This window comes from Ascaphus truei, chromosome 18, assembly GCF_040206685.1.
Source record: "Ascaphus truei isolate aAscTru1 chromosome 18, aAscTru1.hap1, whole genome shotgun sequence".
Taxonomy (NCBI): domain Eukaryota; kingdom Metazoa; phylum Chordata; class Amphibia; order Anura; family Ascaphidae; genus Ascaphus; species Ascaphus truei.
The window spans coordinates 36118236-36143203 of NC_134500.1; the positions used below are offsets into that span (position 1 = coordinate 36118236).

Consider the following 24968-nt stretch of genomic DNA (forward strand, 5'->3'; position numbering starts at 1 on the left):
AGTCAAAGACAGGTTTAAAAAGATAACATTCCGATGAAGAACAATTTCCGGGTACTGAACACAGGTCACCAGGGCTTATTATGTACCTCCAGCGTTTTCGGATTGGTCTTCCATTTTAGCTCTTTAGCATATGAACTAAGGGACATTGTGTGTCCAAAACAGAAAGCGGTCCCATGATAACCAGCAGTGCCACTGGGGGGGAAACGGTCAAACCAAAAAGCCACGTAATCCGCATATTAACTAGACGAAGCAGTGTTGCTCTGGCTTTAGTGATTATGCGATGGCGAAATGGGCTGAGTTCATGTAATCTCCCCCTACAGAAGGCGGGCAACTAGATTATGATGTAGCTACGCTGTCACAGGGTCCCTGGGGTGCCAGACCACCTGACGTAAACAGGGGTGCGCAAACTTTCTGCGCTGTACCCCTCTGCCTGCTCAGCGCCAGTGCCCCCCCATACCTAGGAACCTGCGGCAAATGACACCGTGGGGTGATGTGACGTCACCCTGTGGTGTCATTTGATGGCGCATTGCCATGGCGACACGTCGCCCGAAGCCGAGGTAAGTAAGGCTGCGCTTATAGTGCCGGCGCCGGTGACATGACGGCACGCTGCGGTCACTGGAAAAATCAAGTTGACTTGACTTCCAGCGATCGCTTCTACTATAAGCGCACGCGATGGCGGCAATACATTTGTTTTGCCGTTGCGTCGCCGTCACTATAAGCGCAGCCTAAGGCAGAGCGTATACTACCGGCGCGGCGCACTCCTGCAGCCGCAGCGATCTGTGCACTTTGCTGCAGGAGATTGGAGAGGCGATCGGGGGTGTGGCAAACGCGTCACGAAGCTGGTTTGCCCTCATTGGCTGAACCAGCTCACGTGACGCTGACGGCAGTCGCCTAAGATGACAAAATGTATTGTCTTCTCAAAACGTTGCCGCGTCAACGCGCTACGTCTCCGGAAGGCGCGCAGGCACTTGGCTAACTACTATAGTCAAGTACTGCATTGTGTCTGACGTGCGCGCGCAGCAACGCCGGCAGCATAATCTCGGCCAAAATTACAGAGACCTCGCGCGCTCCCGGCATTTCATTTAAATGCTCTGTTACAGCCGCACACCCCCCCAAAAAAATCTCACGCCCCCGCGACCTAGAAACTACGTCACACGGCCAGCCCCAAAGGGTTAATAAATATTGACTTTTAGGGCCTGCCCACAGGGCCAGCGTGGAAGGCCCATTAACCCTTCAATGGTTCAGTACATGTTGTCCTCCAGCATGGACGGGGGTCTCACAAAGTAATGTCTCCCAATATTACCCACGTGGCACTGCACCGTCAGTGATACAATCCGTACGCCGTGGGCCACATGCACTAAGCAGTGCTATGAGCCAAGACCATGCTCCCTCCTCACTCGGCTGTGTGCCATCCCTCATAGCCCCGCTTAGTAAACCCGGGCTGCCGCGTCTTACCTTGGCGGCGCTCTTTAGCTGGTACATTGACGGGTCGTCGGCTGCTTTCCCTGCCGCGCCTTTCGTGGCCCCGATTAAATCGCCCAGGGCCTTGGCCACGTCCTTGATGGCGTTGATCAGCACGACCTGCAAGGGGAGGAGCCGGGTATAAAACCACGCCAGCCGGGCACAGAGACAACCTTTGGGTTAACGGCAGGAGCGTCGCAAGCAGCCCATGCACAGTAAGCGCGGAGGGGCTGGGGGGGGGGGAGCAGGGTGGGCGAGAGGGAGGGGCAGGGCGGGCGAGAGGGAGGGGCAGGGCGGGCGAAAGGGAGGGGCAGGGCGGGCGAGAGGGAGGGGCAGGGTGGACGAGAGGGAAGGGCAGGGTGGGAGAGAGGGAGGGTGGACGAGAGGGAGGGGCAGGGTGGACGAGAGGGAGGGGCAGGGTGGGAGAGAGGGAGGGGCAGGGTGGGAGAGAGGGAGGGGCAGGGTGGGAGAGAGGGAGGGGCAGGGTGGACGAGAGGGAGGGGCAGGGTGGGAGAGAGGGAGGGGCAGGGTGGGAGAGAGGGAGGGGCAGGGTGGGAGAGAGGGAGGGGTCACCACCTCCCGTGCAGAGGCGCAGACGGATTTACAGCTCGCTGCGATAAGACGGAGGGCCACCAAATCTGGAACCACTTTCTCAGCCTTCTCCCCCTCCCCCCCAAATTAAAGCCTGCAACGGCATAGGCTTTAGGAAGACCCAGTGGTGACCATTTTTTAAACCCCGGGCCAGAAGCCCCTGTACCCCTACAAGATTTAAAAAAGAATTGTGGGGTGAAAATTGATGTAGTCAAAACTACAGTACAGGGGCGGCCAAATCCAGTCCTCATGATCATCTCGCCCCCCCCCCCCCCCCAACCGGTCAGGATTTAAGGAAATCCCAGCTTCAGCACAGGTGGCTCAAAGACTTAGCCACTTGTGCTGAAGCTGGGACTGATTGAGCTACCTCTGCTGAAGCAGGGATATCCTTAAAACCTGACCTGTTGGGGGTGGGGGGGTTGAGGAATGGAGTCGAGCGCCCCCCCCCCCCCCCCCTGTACTGCAGTATACATCTTTTCCAAACAAGTAGAACTGCTTTGGTATCTTAAACCAGAAGGAACGTCCGGCAAATTTCTGGGTCAAGAGGAGAATCGGAGTGGGGGAAATATTCCCCTTTCTTTGCTTCCACAATGTAGAGCAGCCGGACCTCTGCCGGACCTCTGCCGGACCCGTTACTTTACACAAGAAATCCCCTAGCTCCCCGCCATGGCGCGGGGCGCTCCCCCTCCCGGGATACACATTAATAGCGGTGTTCCCGCGGCCCCTTACAGGACCCTTTGTTCATTGGCAGTATGGATTTGCTTCCAGTCCCTCCGCGCCAGAACGCATCTCTGGGGCTTTTGACACATTGCCACACACCAAAGCCGTGTCGTCCTGCCAGGGGTGCATCCCCGGCTGTACTGGCATGGAGGGATACAGAGAGAGCCCTGTTTTTAAAGGAAGAGGTACCAAATTTGGGGAGATATTAGGCAAGTGGTGGATTGCCAGTTAATGGTCACAAACAGCAGGATTTCTGGCACAGCTCGGCTTCATGGAACCGCCATAAATCCACCCAAAAGCACGCGGGCAACGTCAAGCGCCAGTACTACCCAGGGAGACAAACTGCTCAGGCCAGGCCGGCCAACTCCAGGTCAGGGTTTAAAGGAGAGCCCTTCTTCAGCACAGGTGCCTCAATCAGTGGCTAAGATTGTGCCACCTGTGCTGAAGCAGGGATATCCTTAAAACCCGACTTGGTGGTGGCCCTTAACGACTGGTGTTGGCCACTCCTGGGTTAGGGGTGGGGGAAGACAAGCTGAACAAGGCTCGGGAACGATTAGTGCGATCGTTAAATCGGTTCCTCACAATAAGCAGCAGTATTAGGAAGTGCTACACAATTACACACCCTTACACACATGTGCAGCCGGAGATATCGCTTCTACGTAAATAACATGGATCTGCTGTTGCCCATGTTACCTACGCCCTGATCTTTGTGTTTCTGATCCCCTGTCCATTGTTTATACTTGCATACATCCTTATCACAGCGGCCACCGACAGGCCAGTTAAGGATATCCCTGCTTCAGCACAGGTGGCTCAGTCAATGACTTAGCCACCTGTGCTGAAGCAGGGATATCCCGAATACCTGGCCTGTTGGTGGCTCTTGAAGAGTAGAGTTGGCCGCCCCTGCCATAGCTAATCAAAAGAATAGTAATATCTCCCGATATCCGCAGCTTACAGGTTTTACGAATGTTGGGAGATAAAGTCACGACAAGTCGACAATGGGATTTCAACTGGGATCTCCCACTTCAAAGGCAGTAACTTTAGCACTGCGCCACTCCTACTCTTCCCTGCCGATGCTGCCCCGCCGCCCCCTCCTCCTCCCGTGATAGATTTACTTCCTCTGGGTCATGACGTCACGTACACATGTGAGCAGGAAGTGATGCTCAGGGGTCGTAGTGCAGAGGCCGCACCGCTGCTCACAAGATCGTGTCCGTGGTGGCCGGAGTGAAGTTAGAAGCAAACATGTGAAATGTTATATGGGAAGACTATAGGTGGACAAGATCAAACCAAGCTCTGGCTGCCTAACTCTGCTGGAGGGTCTTCCGTGAGCCCTCCAGAGCCGAGTGTGTTCACAGCAACAGAGAGGAGGGGGGAAGGGAATACAGAACACACGGGCCAAGCGTGTTACATGACTGTACCCGGCACTGCTTCGTGTTCACTTGGAAGACCGTGTCCAGGTTGGCCCGTCTTATTTGCAGAAAGATATACAGCTGGAAGGGCGTACAAAGGAAAGCGACAGTGAGAGAGGTCAAGGAGGACCAAGCGTCACGTTGCAGGCCCCTCGGGCTTGGAAGGGGGGTTCACCTGCCCGCTCCCCTTTTTCACGCACCTGTGTTTCGGGGTCCTCGGATCCCAGGCTGGCTGCCCCCAGCTTTACCACCTCTGCCAGCTGTGTAATGGTGTGGGCGGAGGACTGAGCCGCCTGCGCCAGCTTCTCCTGGCTGGATGCGGCGCCCGACACGAGCAGCTTGGTGTCTTCCACCAGGGCTTTGGCAGTCTTCAGTATGTTCTCCCTGTACGCCGGAGACAAAGTGGGATATCAGGGACTCTCGGGCAGTAAGAGACCCTCTTCTGCACCCAACTTGGGAAGAAAATGGTCTTCCTTAAAGACGTGGAATCACGGAATGGGACATTTGCTCACGGCTGTCTTGCCGCGGCCGAGTCCCCGCTGGCGTCTGGCTGCAGGGGGATGGACGCTCCGCCCGCTTCTACCATATGGTCAGTTTTAGGGTAGGGGGGTTAACGTTGGGGTTTTAGCGGTTAGGGTAGGGGGATAAATTTATGGGATTAGCAGTAAGGGTAGAGGGATAACTTTAGGGGTTTAGTGGTTAGGGTAGGGGGATAACTTTAGAGGTTTAGCGGTTAGGGTAGGGGGATAAATTTAGGGGATTAGCAGTAAGGGTAGAGGGATAACTTTAGGGGTTTAGCGGTTAGGGTAGGGGGATAACTTTAGGGGTTTAGCGGTCAGCGTAGGGGGATAACATTAGGGGTTTAGCGGTCAGGGTAAGGGGATAACTTTAGGGGTTTAGCGGTTAGGGTAGGGGGATAACTTTAGGGGATTAGCGGTTAGGGTAGGGGGATAACTTTAGGGGATTAGCGGTTAGGGTAGGGGGATAACTTTAGGGATCTAGCGGTTAGGGTAGGGGGATAACTTTAGGGGTTTAGAGGCTAGGCGGCTAATGTTAGGCATTTAAGGGTAAGGGGGTTATGGTTTTAAGGGAAGCTTTAGCAATAGGGGTTTAAGGGTAAGGGGGTTATGGTTTTAAGGGAAGCTTTAGCAATAGGGGTTTTAGGGTAAGGGCCAAGGTTAGGAACTTACCCTACTGGTGAAGCCAGCGGTGAGGTCACCTGCGGCGAATTGCCGGCCGAGATTTGGTCGCGGTGAAACGGCCGTGACCAAATGTCCTAGACCGTGGAATCAGTCGAACATTTGGCAGTTTTGGTTTCTTTAGAAATTAAGGCGACTTTTCTCCTCAACATTGATACTGAATTCCTGTCAATTACTTGTATTTTTATCACCGTTACTCTTTAGGCGAGTCAGGGGCTGTGTCACTGCAAAACCCTGCGCTCGGCACTCGGCGCCCCAAACCCTGCGCTCAGCGCCCCAAGCCCGGCGCTCAGCACTCGCCGCCCCAAGCCCTGCGCTCAGCGCCCCAAGCCCTGCGCTCAGCACTCCGGCGTCACACAAACGGGAGGAGATACAGATGACCCGACGTCTGCCATGTCCGAGGTCGTCAATCCACAGAACACCACCTCTCCAAATGTAAGAGGAGTCACTCCAGTTCTGGGCTGGCTGTGACTTTGGTGGGGGGGGGAATGAAAGAGCTCGGTGCCAGGAGGGGGGGGGGGGGAGTGATTGGAGAAAGAGCACGGGGGGGCAGATAGAGCTCGGGCCCAGGATGGGGGGAGGAGCTTGGGGCCCAGGATGGGGGGGGGGGAGCGCTCGGAGCCCAGGATGGGGGGGGGAGAGCTCGGAGCCCAGGGTGGGGGGGGGGAGAGCTCGGGGCCCAGGATGGGGGGGGGGGGAGAGCTCGGAGCCCAGGGTGGGGGGGGGGAGAGCTCGGGGCCCAGGGTGGGGGGGGGGGGAGAGCTCGGGGCCCAGGGCGGGGGGAGAAAGAGCAATGGGGGGGGGGGGGGGGTGAAGGAGCAGCACAGAGGCCGGGGGGAGGAGCACTGGGACCTGTGGGAGGAGCACGGGCCTCTTACCTTCTCATCTCCTCCAGCTACGTTGTGATGTTGCGGCGCTATGTGACATCACGTTGTCATGGTGACGCGGCATCACAAGAAAAAGATGAGGCTCAGGAGGAGATACCGGAGCTTACCGAGGTCTCCGCACTCTCCCCCAGCAATCGGTTTAGATGTTGTGGGGAAGAGCGCGGGGTCTCTAAGCACGGCGGTACTGCCATCACGTCGGCCCTTCCCCTGCGGTACTGCCATCACGTCGGCCCTTCCCCTGCGGTACTGCCATCACGTCGGCCCTTCCCCTGCGGTACTGCCATCACGCCGGCCCTTCCCCTGCGGTACTGCCATCACGTCGGCCCTTCCCCTGCGGTACTGCCATCACGTCGGCCCTTCCCCTGCGGTACTGCCATCACGTCGGCCCTTCCCCTGCGGTACTGCCATCACGCCGGCCCTTCCCCTGCGGTACTGCCATCACGCCGGCCCTTCCCCTGCGGTACTGCCATCACGTCGGCTCTTCCCCTGCGGTACTGCCATCACGCCGGCCCTTCCCCTGCGGTACTGCCATCACGTCGGCCCTTCCCCTGCGGTACTGCCATCACGCCGGCCCTTCCCCTGCGGTACTGCCATCACATCGGCCCTTCCCCTGTGGTACTGCCATCACGTCGGCCCTTCCCCTGCGGTACTGCCATCACGTCGGCCCTTCCCCTGTGGTACTGCCATCACGCCGGCCCTTCCCCTGCGGTACTGCCATCACGCCGGCCCTTCCCCTGCGGTACTGCCATCACGCCGGCCCTTCCCCTGCGGTACTGCCATTACGTCGGCCCTTCCCCTGCGGTACTGCCATCACGTCGGCCCTTCCCCTGCGGTACTGCCATCACGTCGGCCCTTCCCCTGCGGTACTGCCATCACGTCGGCCCTTCCCCTGTGGTACTGCCATCACGCCGGCCCTTCCCCTGCGGTACTGCCATCACGTCGGCCCTTCCCCTGCAGTACTGCCATCACGCCGGCCCTTCCCCTGCGGTACTGCCATCACGCCGACCCTTCCCCTGCGGTACCATGTACCGATATAGTGTGATATTCTGAACCAACACGGCCATTGACTCCAACGGACACGTATATTCGGCATTATTAGGGGATATGTTGTGGTCTGTGGCAACAAGGTCAAGTGCCAACAGATCTGATCCCGCCCCACAAACATGCCACTGCCGTCCGTTCACGGTGGTGCTGACCCGATGAAGCCCACCGCCCAGGAAAGCCGGCCCCTCACCTGTGATCGGCGAAAGATTCATTGTTCTCGGCGTTAAGCGTCCCAGCCGTGGCAAACATGATGGTGGTGTCCAGATCAGCGATGATCCCCGACACGGCGCAGCCCGCAGTGATGCACGCCTGAGTCCCCTTGTTCCCGGCCTGCAGGGCTGACAGCACGAGAGACACCTGGGCAAGGGAGATATAGGAGTCTGAGCGGGGACATAGCAGGAATATAGCAAGAACGCCCGCTTCACTTGTACACAGCTTCCCAAACCTCACGGGTCCCTTCTTCATGCATACAGAGCTTCCCAAACCTCACGGGTCCCTTCTTCATGCATACAGAGCTTCCCAAACCTCACAGGTCTCTTCTTCATGCATACAGAGCTTCCCAAACCTCACAGGTCCCTTCTTCATGCATACAGAGCTTCCCAAACCTCACAGGTCCCTTCTTCATGCATACAGAGCTTCCCAAACCTCACAGGTCCCTTCTTCATGCATACAGAGCTTCCCAAACCTCACAGGTCTCTTCTTCATGCATACAGAGCTTCCCAAACCTCACAGGTCCCTTCTTCATGCATACAGAGCTTCCCAAACCTCACAGGTCTCTTCTTCAGTGTATAGGGCTTCCCAAATCTCACAGGTCTCTTTTTCACATGTAGAGCTTCCCAAACCTCACAGGTCTCTTCTTCACGTGTACAGAGTTTTCCTAACCTCACGGGTCTCTTCTTCATGTGTACAGAGCTTCCCAAACCTCACAGGTCTCTTCACATGTACAGAGTTTTCCTAACCTCACAGGTCTCTTCTTCACGTGTGCAGAAATCTAAATGAAGCCTGAACGAGTTGGAAAGCTGCGCTCTGAAGAACTCTTGGTGCATTAGAAAAGCACCTCTCCCAACTACACATCTGAGCCCCTGAGCGCCAGAGAAGATTTACCATGCCCTGCCCATGTGCCCCGCCTCTAAAGGGGTCAAGCACCCACCCCCTGAGCCTCCTCCCCACCTTCTCCGTCACGGCGCGGGCGCACTCTATCAGCTCCCGCTTGGTGTAGCTGTCAGAGGGGCAGATCTGCAGAGCTCCAGCCTTCTGCACCAGGAAAATGCAGCCGTGTCCCAAATCCTGCACCCGCGACTTAATCTGGAACCCGACCTGCAGAGAGAAGCACACCCGCGTTCACCCAATCGAGAACCCGAAATGAGCCCTGCGCGTCACCCTGGAAATTAGTCATAAAAGGGACAGGACTTTTTTTTGCATGGAGACCCTCCCCTCCGTCTCCAGGGTCCGTACGGTGCGAGGGGAGTGGTCACTAATACTTATTGGCTCCATGTGCAGGAGACGTCCCTCTACTGCACCCCACGTATTTGGTGCTACACCCGGGAGGTTCTCTGTAGGGCCCCCACTGCATCACATCTGGTCACTCACCTCCTTGGGTTCTGCGGTGACGGCCGCCATGCGGCCCTGGACCGCCAGATTCCCGTAGTCGCTGGTCACCTGGGAGGCCAACCCACCCAACTCCTCGGGGTTAGTCACGGACTTGGTCATCTGGAGAGGCAGACACAAGGAAATCAGCAGGGTGCAGAGAGGAGCGGGGTGCAGGGAGAGGATCCCCAGGGAGCGAGGGTGGATTCTCCAGTGAGAGGGGGGGCGGGGGGAGAGAAGAGGATCACCCAAGGAGCAGGAGGGGGAGAGTGGATCTCCCAGGGAGCGAGGGAGGATTCCCCAGTGAGAGGGGGGGAAGAGAGAAGAGGATCCCAAGTGAGAGGGGGGTGGGGTAGAGAAGAGGATCCCCCAGGAATCAGGAGGTGGGGTGAGAGGAGAAGATCCCACAGGAAGCAGGGGGAGGGGGGAAGAGAGGATCCCCCAGGGGGCAAGGGGGGAGTAAGAGCAGATCCCCCAGGGAGCAGGTGGAGGGGAGAGAGCGGATCCCCCAAGGAGCAGGGGGGAGAGTGGATTCCCCAGGGAGCAGGGAAGGAGTGGAGCTGCGGGGAGCATGGGAGAAGATCCTGCAGGGAGGAGTAAGAGCGGATCTCCCAGGGAGTAGAGAGTGGATCCCCCAGGGAGCAGGGGGAGGGGAGAGCAGATCCCCCAGGGAGCAGGGGGAGGGGAGAGAGTAGATGCCCCAGGGAGCAGGGGAAGGGGAGAGAGTAGATGCCCCAGGGAGCAGGGGAAGGGGAGAGAGCAGATCCCTCAGGGAGCGGGAGAAGAGCAGATCCCCAAGGGAGCAGGGGAAGGGAAGATCCCCCAGGGAGCGGGAGAAGAGAAGATCCCCCAGGGAGCAGGGGTGGGAGAAGAGCAGATCCCCCAGGGAGCAGGGGTGGGAGAAGAGCAGATCCCCAAGGGAACAGGGGGGGAGAGTGGATTCCCCAGGGAGCAGGGAAAAAGTGGAGCTGCGGGGAGCATGGGAGAAGATCCTGCAGGGAGCGGGTTAGGAAAGGATCCTCTAGGGAGGAGTAAGAGTGGATCCCCCAGGGAGCAGGGGGAGGGGAGAGAGCAGATGCCCCAGGGAGCAGGGGGAGGGGAGAGAGCAGATGACCCAGGGAGCAGGGGGAGGGGAGAGAGCAGATGCCCCAGGGAGCAGGGGAGAGAGCAGATGCCCCAGGGAGCAGGGGAGAGAGCAGATGCCCCAGGGAGCAGGGGAGAGAGCAGATGCCCCAGGGAGCAGGGGGAGGGGAGAGAGCAGATGCCCCGGGGAGCAGGGGGAGGGGAGAGAGCAGATGCCCCGGGGAGCAGGGGGAGGGGAGAGAGCAGATGCCCCGGGGAGCAGGGGGAGGGGAGAGAGCAGATGCCCCGGGGAGCAGGGGGAGGGGAGAGAGCAGATGCCCCGGGGAGCAGGGGAAGGGGAGAGAGCAGATGCCCCGGGGAGCAGGGGGAGGGGAGAAGAGCATATCCCCCGGGAAGCAGGGGGCGGGAGAAGAAGAGATCCCCCAGGAAGCAGGGGGCGGGAGAAGAGATCCCCCAGGAAGCAGGGGGCGGGAGAAGAGATCCTCCAGGAAGCAGGGGGCGGGAGAAGAGATACCCCAGGAAGCAGGGGGCGGGAGAAGAGATACCCCAGGAAGCAGGGAGCGGGAGAAGAGATACCCCAGGAAGCAGGGGGCGGGAGAAGAGATACCCCAGGAAGCAGGGGGCGGGAGAAGAGATCCCCCAGGAAGGAGGGGGCGGGAGAAGAGATCCCCCAGGGGGCGGGAGAAGAGATCCCGCAGGGGGCGGGAGAAGAGATCCCCCAGGGGGCGGGAGAAGAGATCCCCCAGGGAGTAGGGGGAGAGCTCAGCCCCCAGGGAGTAGGGGGAGAGCTCAGCCCCCAGGGAGTAGGGGGAGAGCTCAGCCCCCAGGGAGTAGGGGGAGAGCTCAGCCCCCAGGGAGTAGGGGGAGAGCTCAGCCCCCAGGGAGTAGGGGGAGAGCTCAGCCCCCAGGGAGTAGGGGGAGAGCTCAGCCCCCAGGGAGCAGGGGGAGAGCTCAGCCCCCCAGGGAGCAGGGGGAGAGCTCAGCCCCCAGGGAGCAGGGGGAGAGCTCAGCCCCCAGGGAGCAGGGGGAGAGCTCAGCCCCCAGGGAGCAGGGGGAGAGCTCAGCCCCCAGGGAGCAGGGGGAGAGCTCAGCCCCCAGGGAGCAGGGGGAGAGCTCAGCCCCCAGGGAGCAGGGGGAGAGCTCAGCCCCCAGGGAGCAGGGGGAGAGCTCAGCCCCCAGGGAGCAGGGGGAGAGCTCAGCCCCCAGGGAGCAGGGGGAGAGCTCAGCCCCCAGGGAGCAGGGGGAGAGCTCAGCCCCCAGGGAGCAGGGAGCAGGGGGAGAGCTCAGCCCCCAGGGAGCAGGGGGAGAGCTCAGCCCCCAGGGAGCAGGGGGAGAGCTCAGCCCCCAGGGAGCAGGGGGAGAGCTCAGCCCCCAGGGAGCAGGGGGAGAGCTCAGCCCCCAGGGAGCAGGGGGAGAGCTCAGCCCCCAGGGAGCAGGGGGAGAGCTCAGCCCCCAGGGAGCAGGGGGAGAGCTCAGTCCCCAGGCAGCAGGGGAGAGAGCAGATCCCTCAGGGTGTAGGGGGAGGGGAGAGCGGCTCTCCCAGGGTGAAGGGGGGAGAGCAGTTCCCCCACGGAGAAGGAGAGGTTCCCCAAGGATGCAGTGGAGGAAAGGATCTGCATAGAGTGGGTGAGGATCCCCTTGGGAGCAGGGAGCTGCTCCAGGACGAGGTGACCTCCTCCTCTTACCATCTCCTGGGCAGTCACACCGATGGCCTTGGAATACTTGACCCCCGTGGTCTGATAGTCCACAAAGGTCCCAGTGGGTTCGGGAGGTGTCCCTTCATCCAGCTGCGAGAGACGGGGAGTGCGACAGCAAGTCAAGGTGGTGACACCAGCCAACCCCTCCTCTCCCACTACAAGAGGTGCCCTGTCCATGCAATGTGCACAAACCCATCTGTCCGATTGGCTGCGGTCATGGATACATTGAGCCAACCCCAAGGATGTTCCATTCATTCACAAATCACAGGGGGGGAGGGGGCGGGGGGGAGCGGGAGGGTCACCAAACACTTTAATCATATGCAAATGTCGGATAATGTTATCATTTAATTGGGTTAGTGGTTTGGTTGTGTTATTATAAGGCTTCTCCCTTATATTACTGGCAGCGCATTTGATGCCAGAGAGGGGTGCAGAGTTTGACACATCCCATATTAATGTGTGCTTCACCCTTAAGTGGGAGAAAATCCCTGCTGCCCAGGGATAAAACAACATGGTGGACAGAGTCACTGCCCTGACTCGGGAAACCAATAAACCGCTAGAGCGAGACAGAGGATTCTGGGAGAGGAAATAGCTTGGTCTCCCCGATACAGCGGCCAATCCTTATCTGCAGCCGGTTAGAAGTGGTGGGATTTGGGGTAACACGTGGGGACGGGAGTTAGAATGAATTTATATTTAGCTGGAAGGTAATTTTGGGTGGGATTACCCAATACTGTCGTGATACACAGACCCCATAATGTGCGCTCACCCCATACAGGAAGACCCGGTATCACCGCGCGCTCACCCCATACAGGAAGACCCGGTATCACCGCGCGCTCACCCCATACAGGAAGACCCGGTATCACCGCGCGCTCACCCCATACAGGAAGACCCGGTATCACCGCACGCTCACCCCATACAGGAAGACCTGGTATCACCGCGCGTTCAGCCCATACAGGAAGACCCGGTATCACGCGCTCTCACCCCATACAGGAAGATCCGGTATCACCGCGCGCTCACCCCATACAGGAAGATCCGGTATCACCGCGCGCTCACCCCATACAGGAAGACCCGGTATCACCGCACGCTCACCCCATACAGGAAGACCCGTAATCACCGCGCGCTCACCCCATACAGGAAGACCCGGTATCACCGCGCTCACCCCATACAGGAAGACCCGGTATCACCGCGCGCTCACCCCATACAGGAAGACCCGGTATCACCGCGCGCTCACCCCATACAGGAAGACCCAGTATCACTGCGCGCTCAGCCCATAAAGTAACACCCGGTATCACCGCGTGCTCACCCCATACAGGAAGATCCGGTATCACCGCGCGCTCACCCCATACAGGAAGACCCGTATCACTGTGCGCTCACCCCATACAGGAAGACCCGGTATCACCGCGTGCTCACCCCATACAGGAAGACCCGGTATCACTGCGCGCTCACCCCATACAGGAAGACCCGTTATCACCGCGCGCTCACCCCCATACAGGAAGACCCGGTATCACTGCGCGCTCAGCCCATACAGGAAGACCCGTTATCACCGCGCGCTCACCCCATACAGGAAGACCCGGTATCACTGCGCGCTCAGCCCATACAGGAAGACCCGTTATCACCGCGCGCTCACCCCATACAGGAAGACCCGGTATCACCGCGCGCTCACCCCATACAGGAAGACCGGTATCACCGCGCGCTCACCCCATACAGGAAGACCCGGTATCACCGCGGTCTCACCCCAAAGAGGAAGACCGGTATCACTGCGTGCTCACCCCATACAGGAAGACCCGGTATCACTGCGCGCTCACCCCATACAGGAAGACCCGGTATCACTGCGCGCTCACCCCAAAGAGGAAGACCGGTATCACGCGCGCTCACCCCATACAGGAAGATCCGGTATGACTGCGCGCTCACCCCATACAGGAAGACCGGTATCACCGCGCGCTCACCCCATACAGGAAGACCCGGTATCACCGCGCGCTCACCCCATACAGGAAGACCCGGTATCACCGCGCGCTCACCCCATACAGGAAGATCCGGTATCACCGCGCGCTCACCCCATACAGGAAGACCCGGTATCACTGTGCGCTCACCCCATACAGGAAGATCCGGTATCACCGCGCGCTCACCCCATACAGGAAGACCCGGTATCACCACGCGCTCACCCCATACAGGAAGACCCGGTATCACCGCGCGCTCACCCCAAAGAGGAAGACCGGTATCACTGCGCGCTCACCCCATACAGGAAGACCCGGTATCACCGCGCGCTCACCCCATACAGGAAGACCCGGTATCACCGTGCGCTCACCCCATACAGGAAGACCCGTTATCACCGCGCGCTCACCCCATACAGGAAGACCCAGTATCACCGCGCACTCACCCCATACAGGAAGACCCAGTATCACCGCGCACTCAGCCCATATAGGAAGACCCGTATCACTGCGGGCTCAGCCCATACAGGAAGACCCGGTATCACCGCGCGCTCACCCCATACAGGAAGACCCGTATCACTGCGTGCTCAGCCCATACAGGAAGACCCGGTATCACCGCGCACTCACCCCATACAGGAAGACCCGGTATCACCGCGCGCTCACCCCATACAGGAAGACCGGTATCACCGCGCGCTCACCCCATACAGGAAGACCGGTATCACCGTGGTCTCACCCCAAAGAGGAAGACCCGGTATCACCGCGCGCTCACCCCATACAGGAAGACCCGGTATCACTGCGCGCTCACCCCATACAGGAAGACCCGGTAGCACTGCGCGCTCACCCCATACAGGAACACCCGGTATCACGCGCGCTCACCCCATACAGGAAGACCCGGTATCACGCGCGCTCACCCCATACAGGAAGACCGGTATCACCGCGCGCTCACCCCATACAGGAACACCCGGTATCACCGCGCGCTCACCCCATACAGGAAGATCCGGAATCACCGCGCGCTCACCCCATACAGGAAGACCCGGTATCACCGCGCGCTCACCCCATACAGGAAGACCCGGTATCACTGTGCGCTCACCCCATACAGGAAGACCCGGTATCACCACGCGCTCACCCCATACAGGAAGACAAGGTATCACCGCGCGCTCACCCCAAAGAGGAAGACCGGTATCACTGCGCGCTCACCCCATACAGGAAGACCCGGTATCACCGCGCGCTCACCCCATACAGGAAGACCCGGTATCACCGCGCGCTCACCCCATACAGGAAGACCCGGTATCACCGCGCGCTCACCCCAAAGAGGAAGACCGGTCTCACTGCGCGCTCACCCCATACAGGAAGACCCGGTATCACCGCGCGCTCACCCCATACAGGAAGACCCGGTATCACTGTGCGCTCAGCCCATACAGGAAGACCCGGTATCACCGCGCGCTCACCCCATACAGGAAGACCCAGTATCACCGCACACTCAGCCCATACAGGAAGACCCGGTATCACTGCGCACTCACCCCATACAGGAAGACCCGGTATCACCGCACACTCAGCCCATACAGGAAGACCCGGTATCACTGCGTGCTCACCCCATACAGGAAGACCCGGTATCACCGCGCGCTCACCCCATACAGGAAGACCCAGTATCACCGCACACTCAGCCCATACAGGAAGACCCGGTATCACCGCGCACTCACCACATACAGGAAGACCCGGTATCACCGCACACTCAGCCCATACAGGAAGACCCAGTATCACTGCGCACTCAGCCCATACAGGAAGACCCGGTATCACCGCACACTCAGCCCATACAGGAAGACCCAGTATCACTGCGCACTCAGCCCATACAGGAAGACCGGTATCACTGTGCGCTCAGCCCATACAGGAAGACCCGGTATCACCGCGCGCTCACCCCATACAGGAAGACCCAGTATCACCGCACACGCAGCCCATACAGGAAGACCCGGTATCACCGCGCACTCACCCCATACAGGAAGACCCGGTATCACCGCACACTCAGCCCATACAGGAAGACCCGGTATCACTGCGTGCTCACCCCATACAGGAAGACCCGTTATCACCGCGCGCTCACCCCATACAGGAAGACCGGTATCACCGCGCACTCAGCCCATATAGGAAGACCCGTATCACTGCGGGCTCAGCCCATACAGGAAGACCCGGTATCACCGCGCGCTCACCCCATACAGGAAGACCCGGTATCACGCGCGCTCACCCCATACAGGAAGACCGGTATCACCGCGCGCTCACCCCATACAGGAACACCCGGTATCACCGCGCGCTCACCCCATACAGGAAGATCCGGAATCACCGCGCGCTCACCCCATACAGGAAGACCCGGTATCACCGCGCGCTCACCCCATACAGGAAGACCCGGTATCACTGTGCGCTCACCCCATACAGGAAGACCCGGTATCACCACGCGCTCACCCCATACAGGAAGACAAGGTATCACCGCGCGCTCACCCCAAAGAGGAAGACCGGTATCACTGCGCGCTCACCCCATACAGGAAGACCCGGTATCACCGCGCGCTCACCCCATACAGGAAGACCCGGTATCACCGCGCGCTCACCCCATACAGGAAGACCCGGTATCACCGCGCGCTCACCCCAAAGAGGAAGACCGGTATCACTGCGCGCTCACCCCATACAGGAAGACCCGGTATCACCGCGCGCTCACCCCATACAGGAAGACCCGGTATCACTGTGCGCTCAGCCCATACAGGAAGACCCGGTATCACCGCGCGCTCACCCCATACAGGAAGACCCAGTATCACCGCACACTCAGCCCATACAGGAAGACCCGGTATCACTGCGCACTCACCCCATACAGGAAGACCCGGTATCACCGCACACTCAGCCCATACAGGAAGACCCGGTATCACTGCGTGCTCACCCCATACAGGAAGACCCGGTATCACCGCGCGCTCACCCCATACAGGAAGACCCAGTATCACCGCACACTCAGCCCATACAGGAAGACCCGGTATCACCGCGCACTCACCCCATACAGGAAGACCCGGTATCACCGCACACTCAGCCCATACAGGAAGACCCAGTATCACTGCGCACTCAGCCCATACAGGAAGACCCGGTATCACCGCACACTCAGCCCATACAGGAAGACCCAGTATCACTGCGCACTCAGCCCATACAGGAAGACCGGTATCACTGTGCGCTCAGCCCATACAGGAAGACCCGGTATCACCGCGCGCTCACCCCATACAGGAAGACCCAGTATCACCGCACACGCAGCCCATACAGGAAGACCCGGTATCACCGCGCACTCACCCCATACAGGAAGACCCGGTATCACCGCACACTCAGCCCATACAGGAAGACCCGGTATCACTGCGTGCTCACCCCATACAGGAAGACCGGTATCACTGTGTGCTCACCCCATACAGGAAGACCCGGTATCACTGCGCGCTCAGCCCATACAGGAAGACCGGTATCACTGCGCGCTCACCCCATACAGGAAGACCGGTATCACCGCGCGCTCAGCCCATACAGGAAGACCTGGTATCACCGCGCGCTCACCCCATACAGGAAGACCCGGTATCACTGCGCGTTCACCCCATACAGGAAAACCGGTATCACTGCGCGCTCAGCCCATACAGGAAGATCGGTATCACGCGCGCTCAGCCCATACAGGAAGACCGGTATCACGCGCGCTCACCCCATACAGGAAGACCCGTATCACCGCGCGCTCACCCCATACAGGAAGACCCGGTATCACTGCGCGCTCAGCCCATACAGGAAGACCCGGTATCACCGCGCGCTCACCCCATACAGGAAGACCCAGTATCACTGCGCACTCAGCCCATACAGGAAGACCGGTATCACCGCGCGCTCACCCCATACAGGAAGACCCGGTATCACCGCGCGCTCACCCCATACAGGAAGACCCAGTATCACCGCGCGCTCACCCCATACAGGAAGACCCGGTATCACCGCGCGCTCACCCCATACAGGAAGACCCAGTATCACCGCGCGCTCACCCCATACAGGAAGACCCAGTATCACCGCGCACTCAGCCCATACAGGAAGACCCAGTATCACCGCGCACTCAGCCCATACAGGAAGACCCGGTATCACCGCGCACTCACCCTGCTCATTGCTTCTGCGATGGAGTCCACCATGCCTCCGACCATTCCAACCTCACTGGCGGCTTCGTTCAGGGTGATCATGAGATCGTCCACGGCCTCCGTCATCAGCTGGGTGGCCTCTGTGATCGCGTCGTGAGTATGCGAGGCCTGCGGGGGAAAAACGCTGAGGCCTGAAAACTGTACGTACACCCACGTATAAGGGGTGTGTTTGTGTGCGTGTGCGTATGTATATGTATGTATGTCATTATTTATATAGAGCCATTAATGTACATAGCGTGTCACACAGTAATACACGTGACAATCATATAAATAACAAATAACACATAATGGGGTAAAGTGCTTCAGACATAATAGTAACATTTAGGAAAAGGAGACCCTGCTCCGAAGAGCTTACAATCGAATTGGTAGGTAGGAAGGATGTATAGAGTGGGCATTCTGGAAAGTGCGTCTGCAAGGGGCCACGGCTTAAGTATACGGTGTTAAACTATAACTCATAGAGCTACTCATGCTTCCTTAACAAGGTGTGTTTTAAGGTGGGTCTTAAAGGTGGATAGAGAGGGTGCTAGTCGGGTATTGAGGGGAAGGGCATTCCAGAGGTGTGGGGCAGAAAGTGAGAGAGGTTTAAGGCAAGAGAGGGGGTTAGATACAAAGGGGGTAGAGAGAAGACATCCTTGAGCAGAACGCAAGAGTCGGGATGGTGCATAACGAGAAATTAGGGCTGAGATGTAAGGAGGGGCAGAAGAGTGTAAAGCTTTAAAAGTGAGGAGAAGAATGGAGTGTGAGATGCGGGATTTGATAGGAAGGCAGGAGAGGGATTTCAGCAGGGGAGATGCTGAGACAGATCTAGGAAAGAGTAGAGTGATTCTGGCAGCAGCGTTTAGGATAGATTGTAGGGGAGACAGGTGAGAGGCAGGAAGGCCGGACAGCAGGAAGTTAGAGTAATCGAGACGGGAGAGAATGAGGGCCTGTGTTAGAGTTTTTGCAGTCGAGCAACAGAGGAAAGGGCGTATCTTAGTTATATTGCGGAGGAAAATAACGACAGGTTTTAGCTACCTTTTGAATGTGAGAAGAGAATGTGAGAGAGGAGTCAAGTGTGACCCCTAGGTAGCGTGCTTGGGCTACTGGGTGTATGATGGTGCTTCCAACAGTAATGTGGAAGGAGTTAGTAGGGCCAGGTTTGGGAGGAAATATGAGGAGCTCTGTTTTTGACATGTTGAGTTTAAGTCAGCGGAGGCCATCCAGGATGATATCGCAGAGAGACATTCAAATTTTTTGGTTTGGACAGCAGGTGTAAGGTCAGGGGTTGAAAAGTAAATTTGTGTGTCGTCAGCATAGAGGTGATATTTAAACCCAAGAGATGTGATTAGGTCACCTAGAGAGAGTTTGTACAGAGAAAAGAGAAGAGGTTCCAGGACAGAGCCCTGGGGTACCCCCACAGAGAGATTGATAGAGGAGGAGGTGATAGCAGAAGAGACACTGAAAGTACGATGGGAGAGGTAAGAGGTGATCCAGGATAGAGCTTTGTTACGAATACCAAGAGTATGGAGAATGTGAAGGAGAAGAGGGTGGTCCACGGTATCAAACGCTGCAGAGAGGTCACGTAATATGAGCAGAGTGTAATGACCTCTGTCTTTGGCAGCATGGAGGTCGTCAGTTATTTTAGTGAGGGCTGTTTCAGTGGAGTGAGCAGTGCGGAAGCCAGATTGTAGAGGGTCTAGGAGAGAATAGGTGTTGAGAAAATGATGCAAGCGAGAGAATACAAGATGTTCAAGGAGTTTAGAGGCAAAAGGCAGGAAGGAGACAGGTCGATAGTTAGGACAGGTAGGGTCAAGCTTGCTGTTTTTGAGTAATGGTATAACTGTTCCCTGTTTGAAGGAGGAGGGAAAGGTACCAGAGTATAGGGAGGAGTTAAAAATGTGTGTGAGCGTAGGGATTATAGTAGGAGCAAGAGGTTTTAGGAGATGGGAGGGAATGGGGTCAAGAGCACAGGTGGTAGAGGGATATATAGAGGGATGGAGATATATAGATATATAGATATATATCTTATCTAATCTATTTAATTTGGCAATTAATCTTAGATTATACACGACAAACAAAATTATTTCAAATCTCTTGCCTCTCATCTCTATCCCGTCCCTCGTTTTATCCCTCACTCTATCCCCCCCATCCCTCACCTCTATCCCGCCAGTCCTTCACCCCTATTCTCCCCAACCCCTCGATCCTCCCCGTCCCTCTTTAAAGTATCTATTTCCTTTTAGTTTTGCAGATTTCACCCCGTGAAGCCAAAACTGTAAATATCTCCGTATCCAAAACCCACTCGCATTTCGCGCAGATCATGTGCTTGGACCTCGGACCAATGCGAACAATTCGGCGCAGATTCCAACGTCGCTGTAATCGGGGCTCAGTTACCAAGCACCGGCTTTAGGAAATCTTGATGGCCGCCATGTTTAAGATGCGCCGCATACAATGATTTGATCATTGCCGTGGACCCCATTAGCGGACCGACGAGGCCGCGACTGTACCTTGGGATTACCGCCGCCCTCCTTGGCTGCGTACAGCATCTGCAGGGCGGACTCCGCCAGCGTCTTGGTCTGATCCAGCACCGTCATCTGCTGCTGATGATCCAGGATCTTGGAGACCACCCCGACGGCGGCCATGATGAGCGGCTCGAAGTAACGGGCCAGCTGAGTGACCTGGGAAGGGAGCGGGTTTTAACACGGGAGCAGTCAGCGAAGGTGGGAGGTCTCGCAACACAGCAGGCGTTCCTGCCAGGAGGAGATACTCCAGCCTGGAAGAATGGACTAATGTACCGCGGACGAGCTGGCACGGCGGTATCGTGCCAATGTTGTGTTCAACAGTGGGGCAATTTCGGAAAGATTACTACAATGTGTACCAGGCCTGCACAACTCCAGTCCTCGAGGGCCGCAAACAGGCCAAGTTTTCAGAATATCCCTACTTCAGCACAGCTGGCTCAATTAGTGGCTCAGTAGGCCTGGTGTATACAGTTGTAGCCAGGTTTTCGGTACAGTGAGAAGATGCAAGATTACAGCCGCGTGGATAGGATAGGCGAGCGCAGAGGGCGTGGGCGAGGAGGGCGAGCGTGTGGGGCGCGGGCGGAGAGGGCAAGCGGGTGGGGCAAGGAGGACGCATGCGGAGAGGGCGAGCGTGTGGGGCGCTTGTGAGGAGGGCGAGCGGGTGGGCGCGTGCGAGGAGGGCGAGAGTGTGGGGCGCGTGCGAGGAGGGCGAGAGTGTGGGGTGCGTTCGAAGAAGGGCGAGCGTGGGGGGCGCGTTCAAGGAGGGCAAGCGTGAGGTGCGTTCGCGGAGGGCGAGCGTGTGGGGCGCGGGCGAGTGTGTGGGACAGACCGGTTGCGTGACGTTTGATGAGCAGCGGAGCGTCAAGATTTTCAAGTCCTCCAGTGGCGGCCGTGCTCAGAAAAGGTCGCCAACCCCTTGTTTATAATCTGATATTGATGAGAATATATATATATACGGTGTACATAGGGCACTATGTTGATGTACAGAGAGGGACAGCGATTTCTTTCCTCTCCCCTGAACATGACATACTACAGGTTGTGTTATACAGTAGCTACAGGGACAGGTCACACACCTTGTGTCCCAGCTGAGCTGCTTCTCCGCGCGCGGCCGTAGCGATGGGATCAATGAGGTGACCGATCTCTTGGACCACAGAGGACAGCTGCTCCTGCAAAGCCTGGAAGGAAAAACAGATCTTACGGTCAAGCCGGTACAACACCGCAAGGAGAAATAACGGCAATTCAACACACTTCCCTAATGAGTCGTTAGCATAAGGAAGCAACAAGGCCCGGCACCCGCAAGGCGGCTCCGTAGTACGTTGGGTCAGTGGAGGGGACCCAGAGGCAGGAGATCTGAAGTACAACAGTGAGGTACACGGCTCAGAGCCTCTTGTGGTGAAGGAGGCCCTGCCGGGTGCTTACAAACCACTCCATGGTTGGAAAACCTTGCATGGGATTGTCCTGCCTGCTACCGGCCAGACTGTGGCCCATATTTACTAAGTGGTGCTTTTCCATAAAATGGCATCAGTCGCTAGAATACACCCTATAGGTCAGTCACTGGAATGGTGTCTCATGGATTAGGCCGATGTTTCCTACAAAGTTTCCACATCACTACAAGTTCAAGACTACTTGGTGCGTTGGTCACCGGCCTCCCACAGTTACCGGAAATGCACAGGTCAGTGCGTCCAACAGTACGAATAAAAGGACGACCGCGATACCTCCAGCGAGATGTCGTCCCGCATGGCCAGGTTCTGGCTGACGCTGGCGAGAGACGCCTGCTCGATGTCGCGGACGCATCGGTTGATGCTGTCGATGGAGTAGTCGCATTCTCTCTGTCCTGGGGCTTTGTCCCTGCAACGGCGAGGAGAAGACATTATTCCATCCCCATCTCACGAGCTAACTTCTTCTGAAGAAGTTCCAATAGGAACGAAACACGCGTCGGGTTTGAATGACGCAGGCATACTGACGTCACTAGCGCGAGAGACGCCGAGACACTAGGTCTCAGAAAGGAGGCAGCCACAAGCTACAGATAGCCACACTCATGGTCAAATTTTAGTTTCACTTATTTTTGTTGTCATCACATCACAGGGCTGTTTAACCCCTCCCTCCCCTTAACCAATGGGAAACCGGATAGAGGTAGAGTGTGTAACGGATTTATTACCCTGAAATCATCAGGTACCTCAAACCCAACCAAACGGTAACATTCACAATTTGGTGTGTGTGTGTGTGTGTATATATATATATATATATATATATATATATATATATATAATATATATATATATATATATACACACACACATATACACACCCACATATACACACGAGAAAAGAAGTCCCTCTGATAAGCACTCATTATTATTATTAATTCATAATAGTTTGAGAAGAAAATACTTAAAACCTTATAAGCACTAAATTGCTCTATTAGGGTTCAGATCTATATAGATATTCTGCCCTATAAAGCCAGACAAATGACCCTGTCAGGGTTCATGTTACAAATACTATCCTTATATCAATGCAATATAGCTGCTTGCGTATATATGTAATGAATTTAGAAAAGCCTCATGCTTAATGTCCCTTATGGTCTGAGGCATATTATCTAAACGTAGGCTCAGTGCATATGATAATAAGTTCACTTGGTCAGACAAATATTGAAAGTGTAAAACCTCAGCTAATTAATATCTGCTACGGATACAAATATATTTAAAAATATATATATATAAAAGTATATATAGTTCACACATAAAAATATGTAAGTACCCTGACGGTTCACTGGTTCAGCGTGTGAGAGAGATAGGTGTGTGTGTGTAATATAAATATAAATATATATATAAATATATACATATATATATACACATACATACACAGACAGTATATATATATCAAACACACACAAAAAGGAAAAGTCGCTAACACTATATTAATAGAAAAGGCTAACCCAGGACCCAAAAATAAATATAATATTGATGTTTAAAGATTAACTTAAAAAAACCAATAATAAGATAGTAAAAATCCTGGGGGTGCTAAGGGATAAAAAATAATATGAAAACACACAAAAAAGACAAGATCCCTATATTAAGCACTCACAATAAGCCTGTAATAACTAAATCAAAAAAGAAAACAAAAAAATCTGGAACCATGAGTCAGCAGTGAAAATGCGTCAAAGATTTTATTAAGAAGCAGTGAAACACACTAACATAAAACATACATAAACTAATGGTAACCTAACAAAAAATTACAAGCAAGAAACGATATGAGTATATATGAACACATGCTAAGTAAAAAACTGAACTAATGCGCCAAAAAACATATCTCGGTAAATATCCAATAAATAAATGGAAAGATACAAATCAGCCAAAAAAGAACAGACACCCCTTAATAATCCTAACTACCAGAAAACAAGAAAGAAGAAAAGCTAAATACTAAACTCCTAAACTAATATTCAAATCAAGAAAAACTCGTAGAAACTGAAGAAAAATATAAATTACAATAAACGTATATACTAAAAATATAGAACACAGAAAAATATATATAACCAAGGGGGAGACACAGGGGAGGAAAAATATGGAAACAAACCCCATACCCTGTACAAACATAGCATGAGAAAAATAGTAACATATCCATGAACAAAATGAAGGTGCGAGAGAGGATCCACAAAAATACTGATTGCACCAAGTGCTAAATTGAATGTGGAAAAGCCAGTCCCATAAAGATAAAACCCCTAATGACAAGCAGGGAAATACTCGGCTCCTAATGGAGATGATGAGTCCATAGGAATCCTGACGGTAGAGATTTCCTCCAAATGTCCACATGTCAGGATGGTAAATAAAATTCACAGGGGGCGCACCAAAGTAATTAACCACTCCGGGATGAAGCCCCCCGCTGGGCGAAACTAGGGGCTTGGTTACCCCCATGTCACTATTTGTTGCAAGATGAACTTTTTTTGGTGCACCCCTGTGAATTTAGCACTTGTTGCAATCAGTATTTTTGTGGATCCTCTCTCGCACCTTCATTTTGTTCATGGATATGTTACTATTTTTCTCATGCTATGTTTGTACAGGGTATGGGGTTTGTTTCCATATTTTTCCTCCCCTGTGTCTCCCCCTTGGTTATATATATTTTTTCTGTGTACTATATTTTTAGTATATACGTTTATTGTAATTTATATTTTTCTTCTGTTTCTACCAGTTTTTCTTGATTTGAATATTAGTTTAGGAGTTTAGTATTTAGCTTTTCTTCTTTCTTATTTTCTGGTAGTTAGGATTATTAAGGGGTGTCTGCTCTTTTTTGGCTGATTTGTATCTTTCCATTTATTTATTGGATATTTACCGAGATATGTTTTTTGGCGCATTAGTTCAGTTTTTTACTTAGCATGTGTTCATATATACTCATATCGTTTCTTGCTTGTTATTTTTTGTTAGGTTACCATTAGTTTATGTATGTTTTATGTGAGTGTGTTTCACTGCTTCTTATTAAAATCTTTGACGCATTTTCACTGCTGACTCATGGTTCCAGGTTTTTTTGTTTTCTTTTTTGATTTAGTTATTACACACTTATTGTGAGTGCTTAATATAGGGATCTTGTCAGTCTTTTTTGTGTGTTTTCATATATATATACATGTACAGTATTTTGTCATTATCAGCAGAGCGGGGACCATCCCCTTTCTCTTATGGGCGCTGTACAGATAATTTGAGTCCATTCAGCGAA

General features: G+C 55.2%; 1 protein-coding gene across 4 annotated transcripts in view; it reads right to left on the reverse strand.

The window, feature by feature from the left end:
- The window catches only part of TLN2 (talin 2), a 170441-nt gene that overhangs the window by 17246 nt on the left and 128227 nt on the right, over nt 1-24968 (reverse strand). For 3 of the 4 annotated variants that reach the window (XM_075576099.1, XM_075576100.1, XM_075576097.1), the window contains exons 39-49: nt 21980-22112; nt 21338-21439; nt 20253-20423; nt 17731-17877; nt 11664-11765; nt 8899-9018; nt 8479-8625; nt 7499-7665; nt 4379-4562; nt 4188-4259; nt 1456-1581 (exon numbers count right to left, since the gene is read on the reverse strand). In XM_075576099.1, coding sequence (XP_075432214.1) covers nt 1456-1581; nt 4188-4259; nt 4379-4562; nt 7499-7665; nt 8479-8625; nt 8899-9018; nt 11664-11765; nt 17731-17877; nt 20253-20423; nt 21338-21439; nt 21980-22112 — 1471 coding nt within the window. The remainder of the gene's footprint in view (nt 1-1455; nt 1582-4187; nt 4260-4378; nt 4563-7498; nt 7666-8478; nt 8626-8898; nt 9019-11663; nt 11766-17730; nt 17878-20252; nt 20424-21337; nt 21440-21979; nt 22113-24968) is intronic. The other variant, XM_075576098.1, reaches the window with a different exon arrangement.